Source organism: Taudactylus pleione, unplaced genomic scaffold (assembly GCF_031769625.1).
Source record: "Taudactylus pleione unplaced genomic scaffold, aTauple2 ptg000202l, whole genome shotgun sequence".
Classification (NCBI taxonomy): domain Eukaryota; kingdom Metazoa; phylum Chordata; class Amphibia; order Anura; family Myobatrachidae; genus Taudactylus; species Taudactylus pleione.
In genome coordinates this window covers 10,507,100-10,530,005 of record NW_028284604.1, presented here as the reverse complement: position 1 = coordinate 10,530,005, position 22,906 = coordinate 10,507,100, and the positions used below count along the sequence as shown (strand labels likewise).

The following is a 22,906-nucleotide window of genomic DNA, read 5'->3' as shown; positions in this document are numbered from 1 at the left end:
CGCCTATCATAAATCTTTGCTGACATTCTACAGTCGGGATTGTGACCAGCAGCCGCACCATAACTACATCCCAGTTTTCTTGCTTCCAAGGTGAGAGAGGTCCTATTAGGTGGAAGTGGCAGGATTGGGGCAGGGAATGAATGTGAGGATGAAACCCAGGCAGTACACTTGAGGATAAGAGAAGAAGATAGTGTTATCAATGTATATAGTATGCTAAGTACTGCAAATGTCGCCAACCACAACATGGAGCCGATAGAAAGTCAGTTTAGCTATGACAGTCATGTGACAGACGCTGTCTGATGGTTTCCATGGTGCGAAATGCGGCTTCCGCCTGTCCCGGAAGTGCTGCTGGAAGAGCTACGAGAAGTAGGAGCAGCCAAAACAGCCAGGGAGGGAGATGGCGACGGCGGAGGAGGGAGATGAGTTGCCCGGGGAGAGGCTGCTGTTCCTCCCGGATAGACATGTCCGTTATTTCCAGCGCAGCCTGCAGGCCCTCCCCGAGCAGTGCTGCACGCTGGAGACTAGCAGGTGATGTATAGTCAGGGCGAGGGCTGCCTCCATGCATAGAGCATTGACTGCTGGGGCAGAGGCTGATGTACTGCCTTCTCCATATATACACCCTGCATTGCTGCTATACCCCGCAATACTGAGAGGGACATAGTACAGAGACTTACACCGTTCCACTTGTTGCAGTAACACTGATACTGAGACCTCCAGAGACGTATACACTGTACTGGGAGAAGTTGAAGCTTGCATGGGTGTGTAATGTATATAGACACAACTTTTTCTTTATCAGATGACACATAATTTAAAATAACGGATGTATTTATTTTTTATGTTTCCTTCCTGTTGTTGCTCTGTAGCCACAAGTGGTTTTGTGTAGCATAGAGCCAGCAGCAACATCATGTTAGAGACACTTGCACACATTAGTTTAATTGGTAATGTTGCAAGTACATCACCTTTTTAACTTCTAGGGCTCGTTTTACTAACCAGCGGATTGTCAAAGCTGCTGATCATTGGCGGCTTAAACCAATTACATTTATTTCTATTATCATTTTAAAGCTGTCGGTGATCAGCAGATTTGACAACCTCGCTGGTTAGTAAATATACCGCCTTGTCTTATATTACTATGTCTTTAGAGTTTATATCCATGTACAAATTGCTTTTGCCCAGGGTTGGAAAAGAAACAGGGTTTTTAAAAAAACAAAAAACCCTGTTTTTTGGGGTACTTCCTCATCTTTGCGGCCCCCTGCTGGAGGCGCTGGTTACGCTAGTTACGTATCTTCACTAGTGAGTGAAGATACGCAAGTAGCATAAACATGAGGAAATACCATTTGGCCCCTTGCGGGCTCGCTTCACTGCGGGCACAGTGGCTCGCCACATGGATATATTCCCCCTCCATGCCCACTTGGATGGTAGGGAATGATGTTGGACACTGGCTGTTCTTTACTCTACTTGCGTATCTTCACTGACTAGTGAAGATACAAAGTAGCGTAACCAGCGCCTCCAGCAAGGGGCCGCAACGATGAGGAAGTACCCCAAAAAAACAAAAACCCTGTTTTGTTTTTTTTGGTTGAAACCGTTTTTTTTTTGTTTAAACCAGTTTTTTTGCATTAATGTTTAAATGGAAAAAAAACAAAGAATCTTGCTATGTATTACAAACCTTGATCAATCACTTTTTAATGCTTTCTAACATTAACAAACCAAAGTTATTAGTGTTTGATATGATTTATTTGACATCTTTCAATAAAACCAATTTTAGACTAAACATAATTAAAACATGCAAAAGCACTTTTCAGAGAAACACACAAAATAAAAAAATTAGTTAAGCGTTAGAACTGGAAATGTCACTGGCATTAAACATTTTGAATAAAAACACTAGCTTAGAGGCCTATTCAGTTCCCAGTCTGTTTCGAAGCTTCAAATGAACTAAACCGAAAGAAAAAATTCTTTCTAAACTAGCTGAAGATGCTTGAGCAGTCAGAAGTTGTTAAATAATGGGAAATACATTGGGGTTAACTTTTTTTTGCTCGGCCACCATTCATAAGATGATACTTGTGACACCACAGAGCCTAAGGGGCATATTCAATTTGGAGCGAAAAGTCAGTTGCCAGACTTCTCACCGTCAATGGAGGTTTTGGCTGCGATAAAGTATCGCGCTCGCGCTCGTCCCAGCATATCCCTGTATTCAATTTCAAATGGGGGAAAACGGACCCAGCAAAAAGGAAATCAGCAAAAAGTCCTTTCATTTTTGGGGAAATCAGCCTGACACCCCCCAAAAGATGCTTTGACATGGGGGTTCACTATGGGTACCCCCGAATAGCCCTGCTTGAAGGTATTTGGGTTCTTGAAATGGTCAAATACTTTCACCCTTTAATTACCCTGTGCAGCAGGATAATAAAGAAGACTCCTTTGCGGGGGCACTCTTATATGGAAATATTAAAACTTAACTTTATTAATATATTACATATTGCAAAGCCACTTACAAAACATAAATGGTCTCAATAGGTGCTATTTAGGTCTATGGATAGTGGTGAAAAATAGCATTTAGCAACTTTTTAATGGAAAATAACTAGTCCCATCAAATTTGGGGTACATGAAAATGGGTACTAGCATATTCTAAAGTGAACTTGTAAAAATCGTGAAAAATCCACCTGCCGCAAGCACTTGCAACCAAAAAACACCCGGGGCATACTTTGGGACCCACCCCTGAGTCAATATCGCTAGTTTAAAAGTTTGTCCCCCAACTTTTTTTTTTTCGACCCCCAAAATGGAAGTACCTTTTTTGGGGTGTCCTGTGGTACTTTGAGGGATTGTCCAAGGGGTGCAGGGTGGTTTTTGGAAGTCTGCACCCCAAACCCCAATTCTGCACTTGTTCTTGCCACCTATTCATAGGTGATACTTTATCGCAGGGTCTGATACATTTACTTTTCGCACCAGGGAAAAGTCTGACAAATTGAATACTGGGATAAGTGAAATTGGCGAAATGATGTCATCGGCGACAAAGTTTAGCCGAGAACGGCTTTTTGCTCCAAATTGAATATGGCCCTTAGTCTTTTTTTTCTAGTACTCATCTCAATAGGACTGAAGGTTTTGAATTGGAATACAAAGGTAAACATGGAGATTAAACCATGAGGTGTTTCCCTGTATATTACCTGTTTTATGTGTTGGTGTTTACTCTTTAAGATTGAGAATGTTAGCTGTGGTTTTCTTTCCTGCCCTATGGGATTGATAGGGGAGAAGTATGGAGCATACACACGCTCAGATTTTTCTTCAGATCTGAACGATAACGATTTAAAAAATCGTTCAATCGTTCACATCTGAAGGAAAATCTGACATATCTGTCAGATGAACGATTTGAACAATGGCCCTCATTCAGAGCCACTCGTAAGCGGCAGCTCGTTCGCTCGGAGCGATGTTTACCAAACTGCGCATGCGTACGGATCGTTATACGCATGCGCGAACCAGTCAGTGCGGCCGAAATTCATGTGCTCGCAAAATAGCGAATGCCTGCTAATTTGAGTGACAGGATGAGGCGTATGTAGGTGGTAACAGGGGAAGGTGCTTGAAAACGGGGAGTGGAAATCAGAACGCAGGCGTGCTTAAAGGTCAAAACTGGCGTTTTATGGGTGTGCATATTTAAAACAGCAGCGTCATTGACAACGTCACTGGGTTTTTTTTTAGCCAGAACTGCTCGCAAAATTGTGGTAGCAAAAACCAACCACAAGAATAGCGAGCAGTTCATACCCTGTTCAATGTACTCGATTAATCTAATAAATAGCGGACATGACGTCGGATGCGAGCGGCCAGGGGGCGTAGTTTCCCAAAAAACGACCGCAAGTTTTGTTCGCTCGTTCAGACCTAGAGGCGTGAACAGACCGCAAACAGCGAACGGTTCATTTGAATAGCCACCCCTATTTTCTGGACGAGCGAGCGCAAATAGCGACCGGCTCTGAATCAGGGCCTATGTGCGTTCCCGATGGTCAGATAACGATATCTGACATATGATGTGTTTGCAGTCAGACTTGGACGATTCCATTAATTTTAATGCAGTCAAAAATTGTCCAAATCTTTGGTAAAATCGTTCAAATTGTTCATCTGACAGATCTGACCGTGTGTATGCTCCATTAAGGTGCATACACACGTAACGATTTTGTAACCAACGATTATCTGTCAGATTTTCCCTTGAAAAGTGAACGATTTTTTTGAAGTGTAATGAACGATTTTTACAACGATGAACGAAAAATGTTCCTTCCCTTAATGAAAATCGTTCTGTTGCTCAGTCTGAAATGAACTACAAACGGGAATGCGTTTGAATGATTTTCGTTCATCGTTATAACTCAGAAACTGAACAATTTTTTTGAATGACAACGACGTCGTTCTAGTTAAATTGTTAAAAAAATCGTTACGTGTGTACGCACCTTTACCTTGAAGCAAGGCAGATTTAGCACCTCTCACCTATTTCATACTCCCTATATCTTTGTAGTGTGTGTGATTTACTGCATTGGTTCAGTTTACTCAGATAAAGACCACAAGCAACAAAAATGTGGAATAATACCAGTCACAGCATTGTGCCTGTAGTCGCAGCATAATAAAATTGGGTTTAAACCAGCCAACCCTGGTTTTGCCACTAAATTTGGTAATGTATGTTCTGTAATGACACCCTAATGTTTCGCAAAAGTATTACCCAACATCTTGGGTTGTCTAAACTTTGTTTTAAAGGTGTTCTCTGCAGATACATTCATTTAACTATCTGCCATATATTTAGGCAATGAAGCCTAGGCTATTTTAATTAGCACGTGACCTCACACTGCTATGCTGTACACTGCGTTGGATAGAGGCATTTCTACAGAGTATTTTTCTATTGTATTCCAGGGCTAGAAAAAGAAACAGTCCTGCCTGATAAACTGATTTCTAAAACGCAAAAGGGGGATACACCCCCCCCTCCCCCCCCACAATCAATAGGCGAGACATACCTAATCTAACTTGCATGTGTGTTCCTCAATGCATGTAATGCTAGTGATATTTAAACTTCCCTTTGCATTATGGGTGTACCAACAGGTTGCACATTGTTGTGAAATTGACATAATATTTATTTTTAGGTTAACTATTGCATTTTTTGCACTGTCTGGTCTGGACATGTTGGACTCATTGCATGTTGTGAACAAAACTGAAATTATTGAATGGATTTATTCTCTCCAAGTCCTTCCCACTGAAGATAGTAAGTATCTCTTAAAAGTATATATATCATACCACATTTTTCATATAGTATATCTAATTTGCAAACTGTCTATTACGTGAACCAAAATTGCTTCATTGTGTGCTTTTTATGTAATATACAGGAGTTTTTCATGTAATTTATTGTAAACAGCTTTTTGAAGTGTTGGTGTTTTTGTGGGTAATAGGTTATGTGACTGGATAGGCTTAGTTTACTGCCCTGTTGGCTTACCCATTTGTTTGAGTTTTGCTGCCCCCAGTATCTTGTTATCACAGACTACTCCTACTGGCACCTCATGGCAGAATCAGCCATATGCTAACAATCAGCCATGTGCCAACTGCTATAGAGGGTATTTCTGCCACCACAACGCTTCTGGGCGGTGTGAGTAGCTGCTGCAGCACCTCTTTGCTGGATCTTCCTATTTAATTTGGATCAAGACTGCCCCTCACAGGAATGAATCAGTCTCTCAGCAGTAGTGATGTTTAATGCTTTTAAAATAGACCCATAAGTGGTTTCACCACTGCTGTATATGTGTTTGTGTGTGTGTGTGTGTGTGTGTGTGTGTGTATATATGTATGTGTGTATATATATGTGTATATATATATATATGTGTGTATATATATATATATATTTATTTATTTTATTATTATTTTTTAAATCACTTTATTCTTCAGTGCATAGGACTCCATAGGGAGACAATGGGGTGTAGGTGGGACTTGGAGGCCCAAAAGAATTGCAGGGAGTACCTGCTGTGGCCATCCCATAGGGGAGCTACCACAGGGACCGCTAGGTGGTTTGCACTTTTTGCCAACACCTGCGAAAAAGGAGCACAGGGGGGTCCTGAGGAGAGGATGCAGGGACTGATGGACCAGGTGCCGTATAACAAGATGCACATAGACCATCTTGAATGAGATCCTTTGAAGCTAAGCCTAGTAAACAGAACTTGCAAGACACCAGAGTGGGAGCAGCAGGCTGCTTGTTATTCTTGCCTTTGCTAGATATAGCTGCAAGGATAATATAGCACACAATCTGGTACAGTGCGGTGAGCAATCCAGATATATGTACAATATGGCACAGTATAGTGCGCAACACAGATATACAGTATGTGACAGCCCTCACAAATACAGATGTGAGGTACAGTGAACCCCCTATACCTCAGTATTCCAGGGTTATAATGAAACAAAGAGAAAGGTATAAGCTAACAGTTAAGAAAAATAAACAGACAGCAGCGCTAACACAAGTCACATACAATGCAAAACATACAAATTAACTGCAGTGGGCACTAAATTCAACTACACAGACCACAGTGGCTGGTAGAAAATAGCACTGTATAACGTGGCTCCTAGGAGAGGTATACAGGATGAAAGGACCCAGCATTCCCGGAGACCTGGGGCTGTGGCAGAAAATGGCTGCCATTTCTGAGGGGGCGGAGGGTGAGGGAGGAGTAGCTCAGGGGCGGCAAGACCGCAGTGGAATGGCGCCCTGACCTGGGAGAGGGGCCGCAGGGAGAGGACCTTCTCCCCTATGCTGACATCAATCACCGGGTCCCTGGCCTTAGCTGTCCCCTGCGCCAGTATAGGTTATGCCCTAGTAGTCTAGTGGAGTCCTGGACGAACCGGTGTCCACATCAGCGCCTCCAGTCTGTCTTCTGAGATCGGAGGTTATACTGCGCATAGACTCGGGTCCCCGTCTTACCTGTCCCCTTGAGTCCCGGCTGCAGTCTGGGGTCCGGATGTTCACACCTTCCTGCAGGGTGTTCTCTATATACAACCTCCCTTTGTGGCTCCGTGGGATTTGTCAGCAATTCTCCACGCACTTCAGAACTCTCCATTTGAACCCTTGGATTCAGTAGATATCAAATGGCTCACTGCGTAGACTTTTTCTTCTGGCCATAGCATCTGCCCGGGTATCCGATTTAGGGATGCTCTCCTGACGCTCCCCATTTCTGATATTTCATCCGGACAGGGCTGTTTTTCAAACGCGCCCTGGCTTCCTTCCCAAGGTGGTCTCTTATTTTCACCTTAATGAAGAAATCGTGGTTCCGGCCTTTCAATCACCAGACCTCTCGGCAGGTGAGGCCTCTTTGGATGTGATCCATGCTCTGAAGATCTACGTGGACAGTTAACAAACAGACTCTGGCCAGGTGGCTTTGCATGACTATTTCACAGGCTTACACGCAGACTGGCCTTCCTGTGCTGGCTACAGTATCTGCTTGCTCTGTGGGTCCTTCGTGGGCAGCTGAACAAGTATGCACGGCGGCAACGTGGTCTTCTGTTCACATCTTTCTTTGCCTTTGACACATTTGCCTCTCAGAATGCTTTTTTTGGGCACCGGGTTCTCCTCTCTTAGGAGGTTAGGAGTGTCCCCGACCTTGAACTGCTTTGGGACATCCACATTGTCTCCCTATGGACCCTGAAGAAGAAAAGGAGGCACCATTCCTGACGCACCTGGCTTCTATGGGTTTCTTTTCTTGGTCACTTGTTTCCTTCTTTGTGTGAGAGTGTGATTCTTCATTGTACCAGTCTTCCTTCTCTCCTATGCTGCTCCTGTCTTGGGCTTGTTAACAAAACTGAGTTGCTTTCAGGCTGTGGGCGGGGTATAGGGGGAAGGACCGGAGCATGCTGGGATAGAAAAAAGCTTTGCTGTTGGTGTCCGGTCCTTCCAAGTACCACCTACACCCCATTGTCTCCCTATGGACTTCAAAGAAAGAGAGTTAACAAGGGTAAGTTTTACCATAACTCTACTTTTATTTATAATTTTTTTAACTGTACCCACAAAAAATAATACAATAACAACATATTTGGGAGGGATGACATATTACAATAATAAAAACACAGTGGAAAAAAAAAGACCAATTCAGTAATTCAAAAAACAAATATCTGAGGTGTCAGAATAGAGATAAAAGCAGGTGAGCTGTAACACTCCCAATAGCGAAAACGTACATGTATGAAAACCTCATACAATGAAAAAGCAGAGAAGCGGATGCCCGAAGGCGCCATTCACGCCCACGTAACACTAAACCTAGAGAATAGAGGGTAGCATTGTGTTAAAAATAATTCTAGCACTATAGAGAGAGTAAGGGCAAGATACGTAGACCTCCATACCATACATCAAATCGTGCTGCAATATTGTGAACCTGTCTACACAAAGCTGATGTGGTTCAAATAAATAACAAATCTATATGGAGTAATTAACAAAATATACCTTAGCCATTATCTTCACAACATTTACAGCAATTAGCAACCACCCCATAATTTCCCATCCATACCTGCATGACCTTACCCCCAACTTAAGGCATACCTGGTTCCCCAAACAAACCCCCCCTTTAACTACGCTACTATACCTGACCCCCAAACACAACAAAACAACACAGAAGTACACCTAGACCCTAACAAAAAAAACAAACCCTTTAAACTAAGAAAAAAGTCCTAGGTTCAACTACACATTACAGGGACTTCTAGAATCACAGTAATAAACATCCGCACCAGAGCATCAAATCTAGAAACACATACACTATATGGGCAAAAGTATTTGGCCACACGTGTTCATTATTGTATCAGACCCGTTGCCACAAGTGTATAAAATCAAGCACCTAGCCATGCAGTCTCCAGATACAAAATGGGTTGTTTTGAAGAGCTCAGTGGTTTGAAGCGTAGTACTGTGATAGGATGCCACCTTTGCAATAAGACTGTTCGTGAAATTTCATCCCTGCTGGATATTCCACGGTCAACTGTAAGTGATATTATTAGAAAGTGGAAGTGTTTAGGAACCTGTCATTCATTACACTATACAGTAGTACTGGACTACATTTTGTTATGAATGCAGGATTAAATAAAGTTATCGGCATTGGCCAAAATACGCACACCCAGTATTTAAATAAAGACAGAGCAATTCAAGTTCAATATTCTTAATGAACTCTGCTGAACTCAATACATTGCTCCCAACTTCCCACCATCTGTCATTTCTTTGCTACTGTATACCACCCAGCTGCATTTTACACTAAACTGCTATAGACATTGTTTTATACACTTTACCTGGTGTAAAGTCGCACACTGAACATCACATACTGTACACAACATGTGTGACTGCTGATATGGCTGGTGTGTGTGGGCGAGTGGGTAAGGTGAGCGCCTTACAGAGCGGCTGCCTTGGGTTCGAGGCCCGGAAAAGGACAATGTCATTTTGTACGTCAGTATTTTTTTATTTTGTTATATTTTCAATACAGGATTAAATAAAGAATAAATCATTTGGTGTGTGAGTAATAGTGAAAGCAGCTACAGAGATAAGCATCAGAAATCAAAGCTACCGGCTGCAAAGTATCATAGGACAGGTATCCTCAATAGCATGCAGTAGGGGCCAGAGGGTTGTACTGAACTGCAGAGATGTGGCTGTGGATACCAGAGTATAACTGCAACTTCCTACATCTCAAATCAGCACAGGGGAGACTCCAGGTAAGTATAGAGGGTACCTATAGCAGGGTCAGGATTTTGCAGCATAGGAGTCAGAAGTAGTCCCAGACAGTGACGGCCTCCAAAGACAGTCGGAGACTCGGGTCTATTTACTAAGCTGTGTTAGGAGATAAAGTGAACAGAGATATAAGGTACAGCCAATGAGCTCCTAACTGTCATTCTTCAAACACAGCCTGTGAGATGGCAGTTGGGAGCTGATTGGCTGGTACCTTACCTCCTGTCACTTTTATCTCCTAACACCGCTTACTGTAGTAAACAGACCCCTCAAAACCAAAACTGCCACTGGACATCAGGTATCTGCCTGAGAGACCAGGAGGGGTATTCAATATGGGTGTTTTTTGCGTTAATATCGCACTTTTTATCGTTTTTGCGTTAATATCACTTGTTTTAGTTTTACACTGTATTCAATATCAAAGACTTATCGCAGTTTTGAAAAGTCTTTGATAAAAAACGGTGATAACTTTTCACCATTGAATAGGTGTCGAAAAAAAGTGCAGAATTGGGGTTTAGGGGTGCAGGCTTAAAAAAAATAGCCTGCACCCCTGAGATTGACATTTAAAAAAGAACTGTCAAAAAAAGTTTTAAAAAAAAATAGGGACACCCCAAAAAATTAATTTAAAAAATGGGGTGCAAAAAAAAAAAAAAAAAATGGGAAAAAATTCTTAAACAATAGGGAAATAGGTTCAGGGCTATTCTGCATGTATGCGGCAGGTGTTTTCTAGAATAGAATTATAGCGGCAGGTGCACAAATGCAGAATTTTTTAAAAATTACTTTAGGGACACCAAAATATGCTAGTACCCATTTTCATGTACCCCAAATTTGATGGGCCCACTTAAAAAAACGAAAAAAATAACCTAAGTGCTCTTTTGCATCACTTCTTCAATGTCGGGGAAAAAAACACCTGCTGCGGCTATTTAAATCCCCGACTTTCAATTAAAGGCTAAAATGGGGGTACCCATAGTGATCCCCCATGTTTTTACAACTTTAGGGGGGTCTTACAATTATTTTCAGGAAAAATTCGTAACTTTACGCAAATCCAACTTCGGAGTTTCCCGTTTTCGTTACTTTTATTTTGAATACGGGGATAAGCGGGAGCGCGCACCAGACGTAACGCAGAAAAAAAACTCCGATATGAAACGTTAACTTCGGCAGTGAAGTTAACGTTTCATATTGAATACCCCTCCGGGAGTTCAGGGGCTCACAGGACCACAGCAGCAAGGGTAGAAGTAGGCTCTGGGCGCTATCCCACCACACGGGGAAAAAATTAGCCACAAGGAGACCTAAATCTGGAAGCAGGGAAGCGAGAGGACAAAATCCAGAATGGCTGGCAGGCGTTTTCAGCACACAGGGAATCAGAGCTGAACAGGGCTGCAGATGCAGTCATACAGCCCCAAGGACCTCCAAAGCTCCCCAAAAGTAGCAGGTGACTTACTGGGTCGGGGAAGAGGTGATAGGAGACCCTTAAGGGCAGCAGGATAAACGCACAGGATACATCGGCTGGAGTGCACTCATGTCTTACTCCACTGCCCTGTATTTAATTAGGCATTTGAACAACTTGATTAATCGTATGGGGAATGTAAGCAGAATGGCCAATCTGTGAATGGGTGTAGCTATCACTGATATATACATACATACATATAATATACACACACATGCCTCACATTGACAGCTTTTTTTTTTACTTTAACCTCTTAACTAATATATTTTCTAAAAATGTACACCAAAGTTGTTATTTTTTTATATTAAATTATGTAAAAATATATAATATGTGACAAAGTCTGTCTGTCTGTCTGTCTTTTATGCATGGCCAGAGTTTTGTACCTAGCTCCACCAAATTTGGCATGGTGGTGTAGTTTGACCAGGATTAGGTGTTTGGCTATGTTTGAAGTTCGTCGGGTCCATGGGGATCAACGTGGTGCCCACCAAGTAGGCTGTGGAGTCTCTGATTTATTATTTTTGTTTAAGAAAGTTTGCTCAGGATGTCTTCCAGTGCATACAACTGCACTGATCTGAAGGCACAGGCTGATATGTACTAGTGAGGGGCAGGCAGAGTTGGAGGATCAACTGTCACACTGCACCTACACTGACAGTTACTAAGGGGTCTATTTACTAATGCCGCGTACACACTTGTTCAAAATATCGGCAAGTGTATATCGTTCAATCCTTCACAATATCGGCCAGTGTGTATGCAAGATATCGATAACTATGTGCGCTCCCGTGGATTAACAATATCTATCATCCCCTCAACATGCAGGGCAACCTGACGATATCGTCAGGTTGTGCATGTTCAGGGATGCTGCCGGTGACGTCATTGAACGATATCGTTAACGATATCGTTCAGTGTATAGGCTCAATGTTAACTACCTTGAGCCATTCAAACACTTCATCGTGCGTATCGTTAAGTGTGTATGCGCCTGTAGCCTTGGATGGAGATAAAGTACCAAACAATTAGGTCCTAACTGTCATTTTTCAAACACAGCCTGTGACATGGCAGTTAGGAGCTGATTGGCTAGTACTTTACCTCCGTTCACTTTATCTCTATCCAATGGACCCCACCAATGGCCATCCCTCCCTTTTTTTTTTTTTAAATAAAATCGTGTTGGATAAGTTTTAATCGGGTGTTAAGTGGTTAAAATTCTGTAAGTCAGACAAATTTCTGAAATGAGTGTTCTGTTCTGAAGTCACTGTCTCCAGGTTACAGTGAGGTAGACTAGGAAATAAATTTGGTCATGCATCAAGAGATCGCTGCCTGGGTCCCTTCCTGTTGTCATCTGATACTGCTTTTACACCAGAGCTAAAACATGGGTTGTTGCAGGGTGAACCTGGGTAGCTCTTTGGTGTAAAAGGGGACAGGGTTGGATTCCCGGGTCGAGTGACTTGGCAATCCAACCCAGGGAATGACTCGTGAAACCCTGCAGTGTAAACTGCGTGATCCGGGTCACGATGACCTGGAGCGCACCGCATGCCGGCCGATTGGCCGGCTTCAGTGGCGCTTGGAAATGACGTCCACTTCCACTCTGGAAGAGCTGGGTCACTATGTGGAATATCCTGGGTTGGCGCCGGCTAATCCGGTTTGGGACCCTGTTCCAACCTCCGGGGCATACCCGGAATTTAGGTATCAAAGCGTATCAGAAGTCAATGAAATGCCTCAAAAATTTAATTGGATAATTCATATGGAACATTTCTAACTTATCTTAGCCTTCAATCCTTGAATTTGGATGAGGTGTTATTTGTGATCACCCTTTTTTAAAATGTTTTTCTAATAGTCTGATGTAGTCTAATGGTTTGATTTGAATGGAAAATCATATAAAATGGAAAGTTTAGCTGTGCATTAGATTATCAGTAAAATGGCTATAATCTCAAAATACAATAGTATAAGATAAAACCTACATCAACATCCTTATCAGCTGCTGTCTGTGCTGTCCATGACTTCTGGAATGATAATAAAGAGAGGGGTCTTCTGTCCTCAGACACTTATGTTACGTAAATTGCTCTTTGAGAGAAAAAGATGAAAGGTATGATGGCATAATAGTTTGCTTTACTGGGGCTTTAGGTTTGATTCAAAAAATTAAGATTCTGTCTCTGCATGGATTTTCTCTGGGTGCTCTGGGTTTATTCCAAGGTCCAAACCCCTTTACATAAAAAACATTCTGACTACGATAGTTGTTTGTTTTTCACGTGCATGTCGTAGGTTGTGTCTCTTGAGTAATAGTATCCAATTAGTATTATTATTGTTGTGTTCACTCTAGGTTAAACAGTGGGCATGGCGCCACCCAGGTGAAGGGGCACTCCCGAAAAGGTGATGTGGCTTCATGACACGCCCTTTGTTCATCATTCTAGGGGGCATGCCCAGCACTTCCGGAGATACTGGGCTGCCCCCAAGCTCTCCCCTCATTGTGAATAGATATTCATTGGCCCTGATTGCTAAACTGCAACCTTTCCCACCTGCAGGACACTGCGGATGGGGACGGCTGAGGGAAGGCTGTTTCAGCGGGGCGCTGACATAAGGGCACGGTGTATTTTGTCATTTTAAAATCGGGCAGGGCGCGGCACCCTGCTGAAGCAGCGTAGCGGTAACACTATATTAACAGTTTCTCATATAGCGCAGCATATTCCTTTGCACTTTACAATTGGGAACAAACAGTAATAAAACTAGACTGGGTAATAACAGACAGACATAATGGTAAGAGGGCCCTGCTCGTAAGTTTACCTTCTATAAGGAAATAGTAATTAATGCACAAGGATAAGTGCTACCTATAGCATATTGGTCCAGCTAGGTTGCAGAGGTTCATGGTGAGCTGTATGACCCAGTGACACAGGAATGTTGGCCTGGGGTCAGGAGGATGTGAAAGAGAAAATATGTAAAGTTATGTGTGGACTGTATAGAGGGGAGGTAATTGGGTAGAATAGCTTATGGAGGTTATGGAATTTGATAAGCTTGTCTGAAGAGGTGAGTTTTCAGGCAACGATTGAAGTTTTGGAAACTACAAGTGCGTGGGAGGGCATTCCACAGAGGGGTGCAAAAAAAATCCTGTAACCATTAATGGGAGCAAGTAATGTATGTGGTTGAGAGATGCAGAGTGGAGAGGTTTGGTTCGGAGTTATTTTGAGATAAGTGAAGAGATGTATGTTTGTGTAGTTTAGTTAATAGTCATATGTGTAAGTAAAAGTATTTCATATTGAATACGGTATAAAACGGGTAAACGATGGAGGGACTGAGAGAACGGAGCTGCAGTCAATGAATGTTTAGCGAGGAAGAACAGCCTCGCAGCTGCATTCAAAATTGATTGTAGTGGTCAGAGTCTCTTTTGGGGACTTCCAGTAAGGAGACTATTGCAATAATCAATGCGGGAGATCATGAGTGCATGAATTTGAGTTTTTGCAGTGTCTTATGTAAGATATGGTCGTTTTCTGGATATGTTTTTAGATGTATGTGACATGATTTGGAGACTGATTTAATTTGGGGACCAAATGACAGTTCAGAGTCAAGGATGACACCTAGGCAACGGGCTTGTGGGGTGGGGTGGGTTTGATTTGGCAAGTTAAGCGAAGAGTAGGTGGATTCAGAGAAACAAACACTGAAAGAGCTATTAGATAAGTAGGATGACAACCAGCATAGGGCTGTGTCCTAAAGACCAAGGGATGGTAGTGTTTGTTTGACAAGAGAGTGGTCAACAGTGTGAAATGCAGCAGAGAGATCTAGAAGAATAAGAAGTGATTAGTGACCTTTAGACTTAGATGATTCACTACCTTAGTCAGTGCTATCTCTGTGAAGTGTTGGGAAATAAAGCCTGACTGAAGTTGATTCAGTAAGTTGTGGGAGTCTGTTATAGGCATTATACAGGACTCTTGAGTGTGCTGCATTATTAATAAAGGATAATAATTACATCTTCTGTGAGCACTAGGCTAATGCGCTGTGGGCTCTGGCTGGGATCGCCGGAGAGGGGCGTTTTCAATCCCCACTCTGGCAGACTAGATGTTCTTACATCTCGTCGGTACTGCTTCCTGCTAGGCCTTGGTAAAGAGGTGAAGCAGGAAGAGTTATAGTGGCACTGTGCATGGCGCTATACTACATCTCCCCCGAGAGTTTGGAATATCTGCCCTACACTGAGGTGTCTGTGACCGGATGGCCTCAGCCTCCACTCCCAATCACAGATTGGGTTTGATCCCCACTGGTCTTGGGGTATCAGGGGTTCCCGCTTACTGTCAGTAACTGCCTGTTACTGACTCCGCCCACTGCACAGTGGGCGTGTAACGATGCTGCCACCACCAAACTCCTTCAATCAGCGTTTGGAACCACTTATGAGCACCCAGTTTCCTACCGCCGGCACCTAGAACTGCTACTGCTGTGTTTGCGTCGATTAACTGCGGCCACACCTCCTGGTTAGTGTCGACTGATATCCCCCTGATCCCTCACAATGGACCATGCCCTGCACGGTAGCTGACAGACGGCTTGAGCTTGGTGAAGCTTGGGCTCAATCCAGAACAGCCGGAGAACGGAATAGTGTTTAGCGCAATTCTGTTGTCGCAGGATTCAGATGCAGTCGTAGTCAGGCAAAGATGTTTATTGCTCAGTAGTCTTGACTCTTCCCTCAGCTTTAAGAGGGTACAGCATACAGAGATGTTACAGCATTCTTGATATTCACAAAGATACACACATACAGGAACGCAGGCCCTTCTTTTATGTCACTCATATACACATTACCACAGGGTAATTCCGCCCTGTGGTTTTCAACCACATGCACGTTTAACATTGTCTGAGCTCACCTGGTGTTTTAGTCACCACCTAGAAGTCTGCTCGTCTCGGGTCGGAGGAAGTTTCCCTCCAAAACGTACTTCCAGGAATCTGCCCGGGGACCCAGCTCACCACTTCTAGTCTGAATCCAAGCTCCAGAGATGGGCAGCCCAAGTTCCATGGCAGCGTCTCCTGCCCACCGAGTGAGAGCCCTTTGAAGCTCTCTAAAAACACTTAGCTGGCTGCATTGTTAAGTCCTTCCTCTGTCTCCTCATGCTGCTTTTATGCGGGAGGCCAGAGCAGAAGACATTCCATTCTCCTGAGAAGGGAGGCAGGGGGTCCCAGCAGCCCACACAGAGCCCTGGATTCCCCCTAGACCACCAGGGCTAACAGTAAGTGCACTTTACTTTAAATTACATTCAATATAATTACATTGTGCATACACCTTGTGCCCTGCAACTGGAGTTAGTCACCACAGCATTGTAGCTTGGGTCCTGTGAACCTACCTCAGTGCTGCACATACAGTTTAAACGGAATGGGTATGAAGTCCCGCCACCCCCCCCCCCCCCACCCTAAGCTTCCCTTAGTGGTGCCTAACCTCCCCCCTAGTGCCTTACCCTAATCTCACCCTGGGGGTGCCTAACCCTAACCTACCCCCCCGGGCGTACCTAACCCTCCCCCCTACTGGTGCCTAACGCGCGCGGCTAACGCTAAGGTCGCCCTGGACTTACCTCTTTCGGGCTTGCGTTCCGGCGTCAGGATTAAGATAGGTATGTTGATGCCTGTGTTAAGTCCCTTGCCGGGATTCCGATGTTGGTGTTGAGGTCCCATAACTACATCCCAGTTTAAACATATTTATACATTTTATTCCACAGTTCCTTTGTTACACTTTGTGCTCAGTGCTGGGCTTTTGACCATTTCACCGCAGGTGGTACCGAGAGCTACTCTCCCGGACCCCAGCCCACACATTGCTCGGCGCTCAGTGCAGAGCTCCCTTAGCCCTGCAGTCCGGGGTGCACCGAGTGTTAAACCTGCTGTCTGCCTCCTTGCAGGGGGTCCGGAGAGCGGGTTCTCCCTGTCCCCAGCGGACAAGTTCACTGACCTGTAGTGCTGGAGTGCCAGGAGCTCAGCTTCCAGTCCCCAGCAAGTCAGCACACAGCCCCGCAGCCCGGGACCAGGTCCCGGCTGCAGCAGCTTTTTGTGCACTGAGGTTTAACTGTGGCTTCCTCTCGCTGTTGTGCTGGGGTGTCGGGAGCTAAGGTCCCAATCCCCAGCGGCTCCCTGCATGCAGCCACCGCACAGGGTGACGGCTAGCCCGGTCACCCTGCATGTGGTACTCAGCCCTGTGTAGCTGAGAGCTAGGCTCCTTGCCCCTGGCCCCTTCCCCGGTGCAATGCTTCGGGAATTGACATCAATCATCGCCGGAGATGGTCCGGGGCTGCGGCACCAGGGGTTAACACATTGCCGCAGCCGCTGGAGAGGGTCCGGGCCCCAGCGGAATACAATAAGAAACACATTTGTTTAAACACTCGGCGTCTAGCACCACTACCAATTCTAAGATGGCGCCGCAGCATGGGGTTAGCCCCTTCAGTGACACGGCCGCCGTTAATCACGAGGAGGGGAGTGCGCGAGGGGGTGCTGGCTGCGGGACTGTGACCCGGCCACAGTGTCATATAGCCTTTCAGAACCATCCAGTGTTTGATGCTGTGTCATCAATCACAAAATGAAGGATTGTAGAATTGAGATAATCATTAAATGATCAACAATAAACACTTGTAATTCTTCAGCACACCTGATGTGTAGTACAAATTGAATTGAATGATATAAAGTGAATTAAAATGTTGACAAATGTGGCAGCCTGGTAATTCTGGTCTTGCTTGCTTGATATTCACAAGTTAAGGCCCCCATACACCTACCGGCCAGTCCCGTGATCCTGCCATCGGATCGGAAATGCCAACCGGCGGCCATCAATTTTCTGTGATCCGTCTGAGGACCGGTGAAATTCTCCATGTTAAATTTCACCGATGTGCAAATCACGATCATATTTTAATCATAATCAGCAAATCAGTGAAATCCAACATGTTAGATTTCACTGATCCTGCAATGCCGTGTTGCAGGATTACCAACAGATCGCCACGTTCCTTTACTGTATGGGCCCCTGTAGCAAAGCTTAGTTTGCACTCCCCAGATTCCCATATAAAGAAGATTATCAGTCCATCTAAATCTTATAATAAAAATAATACTGTCCAAAAATATCTAGATCTGTAAATAAAAAAAATCCTAGTGGAAAGGACTTGTAGAAACCGTAAAGACCTACAGTACTGGTCTTATCATATGAATTTATCACTCATTTATATTGAAATATTTCTTTTGTATAGTGCCCACTTTTTATTTGCATTTTTATCTATCTGATATATAAAATGAATTGGTCTGCTTGCTTTTTTTTGTTTTTGTCCGGTTATGCATTCAGACACCCCTGCACCGATTGGGATGAAACCAACGCCAGGTGGTCCAGTTGGCTCTTGGCCAGGTTTTAGGGGGGTTAGGGTACCGGTCGGACGTCGTGTTGGTGTACACTGGGCAGAACTGTGACCTGGGAAGCCTGTTCTGAGCCTTCCACTGGATGGATTTGGATGAAAACTTCAGAGTGGTAACATTGGATCCCAGAAGACATACTAGGGGTTTGAGTTCCTGGTCGGACCTCCCGTTGGTGTACGCTGGGCAGAACTTTGTCCTGGGAAACCTATTCTGAGCCTTCCACTTGATGGATTTGGATGAGCAATTTGGCTGGGATGCCTAATGGAGTGGTTGCAGTCCCGGTCGGACCTCATGGTGGAGTGCGCCAAGTAGAACTTTGACCCAGGGTGTCTATTCAGGCCTTCCACTGGATGGATTTGGACGACATCACATATTTTGGCCGAAAACTTCACAGAGTGGTAATATTGGGTCCCAGAAGACATACTAGGGGCTTGAGGACCTCCCGTTGATGTACACTGGGCAGAACTTTGACCTGGGGAGCCTGTTCTGGGCCTTTCTATGGATGGATTTTGTTAAAAACTTACAGAAAGGTGGCAATTGGTTTGGGGTGTCTAATGAAGTGGTTGGGGTTTCTGTTGGACCGGAGTGTGCCATGAAGTACTTTCACCCAGGGAGCCTGTTCAGGCCCTTCCACTGGATGGATTTGGACGACATTACAAAATTTGGATGAAAACTTCACAGAGTGGTAACAGTGGATCACAGAAGACATACTAGGGGGTTGAGGTCCCGATTGGACCTCCCGTTGGTGTACGCTGGGCAGAACGTTGACCCAGGGAGACTGTTCTGGGCCTTCCACTGTATGGATTTGGATGAAAACTTCAGAAGGATACCTAACTTTATAACTTGAAAATGTATGTGTGTATGTATGCATATACGTATATATGTATGTATGTATGTATGTATATATATATATATATATATATATATATATATATACATATGTGTGTGTGTGTGTATATATGTATATGTATATATATGTGTATGTATATATTTATAATATATATTATAATACTCTGACACGTGCGCGCGCCAGGCATGGGAGCAATTTTGAATTGCCGGCGATGGTCTTTTTTTTTTTTACCGAGATCTTAGAGGATTGGCTTGTAGACTGCATTAATCGTTTTTCTTCCTGACATCAACACGAAAAGATTTCGTTTTGATGTGACACGCAAAAGAGCCATGTAAAGTTGTCCACGAGAAAAAGGTCTCCACCTAGGTCAACTCTAGCCATGTTAAGTGTGTCTATCCCTGTGCTTTATTTGTCATCCCAAAGCAGACTCTTACCAGGAATTGGTCTCGTTTGTAATTAAAGAACCATTTTTGACATAACTTAAATAGGAACGGTAAAAATAGGGAAAAACTGAAGTTTTTAATCAGTAAACAGGGTTTCCATCACTCTTTCTAGAGAAATCGGATATACGTGTCAATCTCTACATGGTATAATATAAAGTCCATCGTTATGATAAATCTTTAACGGTTCAGGCAGTGTAAGCCAAGAAAGCGCTTGGATGTCCGTTATTTCATTGACTTGCTTCACTAAAATAGTCACTGTTCGGCTCCCTTTTGTCATACATAAATGTTTCATACAAAAGCTGCATACACACACAACGATTTTTTGAACGACTATCGTTAAACAATATCGTTTAACGATAATCGTTTGTAAAAATCGTTCACTTTCATGCGCATTCACATTTGTAGTTCAGTCAGACTTGTCAACTCAACGATTTTCATTAAGGGAATATGCAAAAATCATTTGTAGTTCAAAAAAATCGTACATTACACTTTAAAAAATCTGACAAAAAATCGTTCATAAAATCGTTGGTATCAAAATCGTTTTGTGTGTATGCAGCTTTAACATTAGTATAGACTATTTCCAGACATTTTTTGAACTTTTTTGTCGATGCACTTTTTGAGGTAATCATGATCAAAAATTTCTGTTTGAATTTGAACAAAGTTTTACCTCACAAAGCCTATTGTGTTGTATATCGTAGGAAAGGTCATAAAAAAAACTCAGTAAAAAGACACCACTCCCACCTCTCTAGCTTAATTAGAGCTGCTGTGGCGATTTGAAAATATGCTGGTTGTGCATTTTTTACAGATTTTTTTTAAAACTTTGCGTAGCCATATTTTGGGAACTGAATTATATATTTAAATAATAATTTGCATTTTTCTTAGACTACATATATACTCTCCATATACCAAATTTTATCAAAGCTGGTGAGGTAAAATCATTGTGTTGATTTGACACGGAATGATTCGACTAATGCTCTTAGAATAGTGAAAACTGCATCAATATCCAGCCAGTGGTTCTCGCGATTAACCCGAACAAACAAACAGACAGACACCAGGGACTTTATTTTGTACTATGTGTGTGTGTGTATATGTACAGTATGTATATATTTATTATGGAGCAAGGAATTTGTTTCAGGAGGAGTAAAAATTGTTATTAAATTAACTGTACCTTCTGCATACAGTACAAGGGGAGTTTACACCAAGCCTCTAGCTTTCCTCTGACAGTAGTCGTTCACGTAAATATAAAGTTTAGTACATGTATTTGGGAAACCTAAAAAAAGAATTTGATGTAACTTTATTTATTTGCAGACAAAAATGTACATGTATAATGTGCATTTTAATTTAACATGCGGTATAATATCATACAGGTGATATGTAATGAGTAATGAGGAGGATGAATAACGGGCAAGAAATTGATGGAGTGGAATTACAGGGGGGCTTGTATTACCAAGTTGGGAGTTCTGTGTACTTTAAATGTCACCACTCTCCTTCACCCCCTCTGGCTTCACACAATGTGTTGAGGTGTGTATGGGGATGCGGTCAAAATGCCGATGGGCAGGAAGCCGTCTGAATAAATCCTGACGCACGACTAAAGACAGGCGTTGAAATCCCGACGTCTGTCTAGATCCTGCCGCCGGACTTAGGATTATGCACCACCCTTGAAGGGTTAGGGTGCGGCGGAGGGGGGTTAGCCACCACCGGGGGGGAGGTTAGGGTTAGGCACCACTAAGGGAGGGTTGGGGAGGGTTAGGTTACTTACCAGCCCCAGTCGGGATGGTTTGAGCTTCCAGCGTCTGTATTTAGTATGCCGGCATTACATACCGATTCCTGTGTCTGACATTTGTACTAGGCACCCTCCAAAGAGATTTAGAAAAGGAGATAAGCATTTGATGGCCCTTTTTATTAACAATATGCCAAAGAAATCATTAAGTTACTAAACTTGCTATTTAAGTATAGGAAAAAACAAGCTTCTATGTATGATTGCTGCTTTACAATTTCTGTTCAGGGTAAAATATGTAACAGTAGGTGGCAGTGTCTGTTATGAAAATAATTTTTACGTGTGTTTGTGTGTTCAGACGCAAGATTCCAACTGTCTGCTTTCATGAGCTGCCCCTGGCTTTACTGCAATTTTATAGGTCCCTGGAAAAGTTGTAGTGCAATTATTTTTCTTTTGCATGTCAGTTCAATTATAGGGTCTCTTATATTCCCATCACTTTGTATGTTGGATTGGTTCCCCTAGGCTAGGGCAGCGTTTGATACAGTTGATTGGAGAGCCATATGCAGTCTTAGGATTTGTTCATGCCTAAGCACTTCACACTTTTCGCACATTAGCAATTGTATTAAATACACATTATAAATAGGACAAAGTTGGACACTGCTCATTCCTCGCTATTGCAGTATAATGGAGCATACACACGGTCAGATTTGTCAGACTTGTCAGATTTGTCAGATGAACGACTGAACGATTGAACGATTTTACCATGGTTTAGAACGATTTGAACGATTTTTGACTGCATTAAAATGAATGGAATCGTCCAAGTCTGACTGCAAACACATCAGATGTCAGAAATCGTTATCTGACCATCGGGAACGCGCATCGTTGATCGTCCATCGTTCAGGCATGTCAGATATGAACGATTTTCCTTCAGATATGAACGACTGAACGATTTTTAAATCGTTATCGTTCATATCTGAAGGAAAAATCTGATCGTGTGTATGCACCATTACTCTGTAGTATGTACTGCTCATTTAATCTGGTATAAAAGTAACCCAGCAGTGTTACTGGATACACTGCAGTGTGATGGGGTGCCCAGCCGAGCGCATTGTTCCTCTGTATGCCGCCTGAGTCCTCCTTACACAGAGCTGACAGCCAACCACAGCAGTCACTATAGCCCTATAGCCAACACCGCTTCTATCAAGCATATTGCATAATAAAAGCTCGCCAGGATAATGTAGACATTTAGGGCCGTATTCAATTAGGTGCGAAAAGTCGTGTTTGGCGAAAAGCATTCGCGGGTGCAAACTTTTCGCGCATAAGTGCATATCGCTCTATCCAAAAGTACAATTGTTTCCCCCACCCTGTCATATTCCTTCATATTACACACATTCATATTCATAATATTTCATATTATCAATTCACAAGAACTTGCTGG

The 22,906-nt window shown here is 43.3% G+C and overlaps 1 protein-coding gene across 1 annotated transcript in view; it reads left to right on the top strand.

Moving 5' to 3' along the window:
- The first annotated feature begins 321 nt into the window (after positions 1-321).
- PGGT1B (protein geranylgeranyltransferase type I subunit beta) overlaps positions 322-22,906 on the top strand; it is a 39,314-nt gene continuing 16,729 nt past the window's right edge. The window contains exons 1-2 of the mRNA XM_088477727.1: positions 322-528; positions 5,103-5,221. Of these exons, the coding sequence (XP_088333853.1) occupies positions 398-528; positions 5,103-5,221 (250 nt within the window). The 5' untranslated portion in view covers positions 322-397. The remainder of the gene's footprint in view (positions 529-5,102; positions 5,222-22,906) is intronic.